This window comes from Lipotes vexillifer, unplaced genomic scaffold (assembly GCF_000442215.2).
Source record: "Lipotes vexillifer unplaced genomic scaffold, Lipotes_vexillifer_v1.1 scaffold1261, whole genome shotgun sequence".
Lineage (NCBI taxonomy): Eukaryota > Metazoa > Chordata > Mammalia > Artiodactyla > Lipotidae > Lipotes > Lipotes vexillifer.
The window spans coordinates 1706792-1710159 of NW_006796548.1; the positions used below are offsets into that span (position 1 = coordinate 1706792).

At 56.0% G+C, this 3368-nt stretch overlaps 1 protein-coding gene across 3 annotated transcripts in view; it reads right to left on the reverse strand.

Moving 5' to 3' along the window:
* PHC2 (polyhomeotic homolog 2) overlaps positions 1–3368 on the reverse strand; it is a 49419-nt gene that overhangs the window by 42514 nt on the left and 3537 nt on the right. For all 3 annotated transcript variants that reach the window (XM_007468705.1, XM_007468703.1, XM_007468704.1), the window contains exons 4-5: positions 2442–2519; positions 1829–1993 (exon numbers count right to left, since the gene is read on the reverse strand). In XM_007468705.1, coding sequence (XP_007468767.1) covers positions 1829–1993; positions 2442–2519 — 243 coding nt within the window. The remainder of the gene's footprint in view (positions 1–1828; positions 1994–2441; positions 2520–3368) is intronic.

Sequence of the window (3368 nt, forward strand, 5' to 3'; positions counted from 1 at the left end):
TCGGCGTGGTCTGACCCAGGCAGGGCAGCGAAGGGCCACGGGTGGGGGGCCATTCTGGGGCTGCACCCAAGTCAAGTATACTTCAGAAGGATCTGCGAAGAGCTCACCCCAGAGGGACCAACAATCGCAGGACACCCTCAAGTCCCTCTCTGCAGCATCCGGGGGAGCAGGGCCCCTGTGCTGAGACAGATGCCCTGGGACCGTGTTCTAAATCTAACCTGCTCTGGACTCCAGGTCTGGGTCAGAACAGGACTCTCCACCAGAAGAGATCAAATTAGATGCATTCTTTTGGCCATTTTTTAGTCAAATTCAGATTAGGCTGTGTGTGTGTGTGTGTGTGTGTGTGTGTGTGTGTGTGTGTGTGTGTGTGTGTGTATGTGTTTGTGTGTTTGTGTATGTGTGTATTTATGTGTGTGTATTTATGTGTTTGTGTGTGTATTTATGTGTTTGTGTGTGTATGTGCGTGTGTGTACGTGCGTGCGCAGAGACAACAGCGGTAGAGGAACCAGAGCCCCCAGAGCCGTACTCGTGTCTGCATCTCCTTCCGTGGAGTGCAGGGACTGAGGGTCTCTGCATGACACCCCCGGCCCTGAGAGTCTAGCTCAGTGTCCGAGGGGACATGTGGTGTCTGACAGCGTGTCTGTGCCTCTGAGCGCGAGTACCCCACTTTGGGCAGGGACCTGGCCAGGCTGCAGGGCTCCAGTGGGGGCAGTTAAGTAGGACAAGGGTCAGGATAAACTGAAGACAAAGCAGGTTTGGGTGGTGTCACATGGGCTGCCCGGCCCCCTGGAGAAGTGAAAGTCTAGTCCACACGTGTGTCTAATGGGCTGTTCCCCGGGAGTGGAGCTGTACCTCAATGAGCTCAGAGTCAAGGATGGAAGTGCTGGAGCAGGACCCAGAAAAGCTCCCAGTGTCAAGTTCTGGCTGTAGGAGCCGAGGGAGGGATGGGACTGTACAGTCTTTAGGATAGTATGTCGAGGAGCTGGAGGGAGAACTCTTTAGAATGGGGGCGGGGAGGCTGGACTCACAGTGATCTGAGTCCCGCGTAGAGCTAGATGTTCCTGCCTCCTAAGGCGAATGCTGCTGCTTTCACGGGAAATTCTGCTAAATCTTAGGAACCTCTCAGCTTCCTGTGGGCCTTTGCACCTTAGGGACAGGTGTAAAGGGGGGACTCTAGGTATGCATGTGCAGGGCTGATGCCGTCCTGAGTCCATTTGGCCCAAGCAAGCCTTCCTGATGAACGGCTGACAGGGTGACCCTGATGGGAATGGGGGCCCAGCTGGGAAGGCAGTAGAGCAGCCTCATGTCCCGGAGCTGGCTGCCACCTTCACCATCTGGGCTGGAACACACTTCTGACCCTGAACTACTGGTGGCCAGTCCCTGCAAGGACTGTCCCAGTGGGATAAGACCCCACTTCTGTAGGGTACTTGGATGTTTGTGCGCTTGCTTATCTTATGTGTCTGAGTGTACAGACCACCTGGGCACAGATCCCTGCATTCTCTACCCTAATTAATTTTGGGGAGTGGTTTCTGATAAGAAGAGGATAGTTCTGTTTCACTCTAGGAGGGGAGGGAAAGGAGGCATCATGGGTAACTTTATTTCAGCCCGGAACCCCAGCTTTCCTTGAGTCATGGAGCTTGTACCAAAGCTCCCGCTCAGCCTTCCAGGCCGCCTTCTTTATGCCGCCCCTTCTTTCCTGCCAACTGTCCCCCTAGTGCTTCTTCCCCACCCTTCTCTAATCCCCATGCTTCTCTAACTGCCCAGCTCCCAACTTCTCTGCATCCGTCCTCCCGGCCCACCTGAGCCGTGGCCCAGGCTGGGGACTCACCATCTGTGCCCGCAGATACATCTGTGCTTGGCTTGCAGTCAGGGCTGGAGAAGACGTGTTGCCCAAGAGTACAGCCTGCTGGGCGATGCCTGAGGCTGCTGCTGAGTTGACACTCTGAGCCCGGTTGATGAGCTGGGCTGCTGCCGGGGAGGCTGCCAGATTGATCTGAGGAGGGAGACACGCAAAGTAGGAAAGAGGAGGTTCTGTGGGTTAACTCTGCCCCCTTCATCCATTTCTTTCTCTCTGCCTCTTCTGTCCCTTGGTGGATTCAGCCTTCTTTAGGCCCAGCTCTGATCTGTGGGCCCCGGATCTTCCCCCAGCACTGCTGCATCTCTGGCTTATGTGCAGAGCTGCAGGGAGGATCCGATGGGGAGAGGACTGAGCTATGAACAGAGAGCCTTGACATTGGAAAGATGACGGGGAGTTATTAAAAGAAGTTAGAAAGCGGCATGCACTTTTTCTTTCTGGCAAGAGTAACAGGTTCCAGCCGTGGTTCTACATGTGGCTAAGGATTCACCACAATTGGTCTGGAAGCCCAAGAGAATTTTGGGCAAAGAGGAAGGAGCCGGTCCTGGAGCTGTGGGCTCTGCCTGCTGTTCTCCATCCTACTCACCGAGGATGACTGGGCGGGGGTCTGTGCAGACACACTGCTGCCTGAAGTGCTCCCCTGTCTGCTGGCCACCAGGCTTGCCTAGGAAAGGAGAATTCTCATCACCAGAGGCCCAGACCTCCTCCAGTCATCCCCCCTGGCTCTCAGCTGCCGCAGGGTGCACTATAGGGCAGTGGTAAGGAGTCAAACCCTTATGCTGGCTCATCCACGTGACCTCAAGCAAGTGCCTCAGTTTCCTCTTGTATAAGGTGGGGTAACCACAGTGTCTAACTTGTAGGATTGCTGAAAGGATTACACGAGGCAGAGCATTTACATATAAGTGCTCGAACGGTCAGCTGTGACTGTTACCAATGTTTCCAGCTCTCTTCAGCTCCCACCCCACCGCACCCACTCTATCATAGCCGGCTCACCGGCCCCCACGTGGAGCGCCGGGCACGCACTGTCTGGAACGTCCAGCCTGCGTCCTCCCCGTGGCCAGCTTCTTCTCATCCTGCCGTGTCAGCTTCACTGTTCCTCCAGCAGACAGGCTCCCCCCTCCCCACCAGCTGTACCCACCGTAAGGTGGGCCTCCTTGTTACTCAGCCACAGCAGGCTGCTCTTCTCTTCTGCACAGCTTATCAGCGCTCTGGTAGTTAGCTACTTTGTCTCCTCGTCTATTTGTGTTTCTGACTACTTGCTGTCTCCCCACCACAAGCTGCAAGAGGACAGGGTCCACGGCGTGCTCGGTGCCCGACATGAACTCTGGCATGCAGCAGCTGCATAAAGATTCTGTCGAATGCATGACTGGGCTCTTCTCGGCCACTGAGGGCAGACAGGCAAGCTGAATGGGCAATGGCCTTCTCCTGTGGACACCTCCTCGCACCCTTGGCCCCCTCCCTGCAGTGTGGTGAGGCGGGGAGGCAGGCCCCCCCCCGTCCCCCCCTGGGGGGG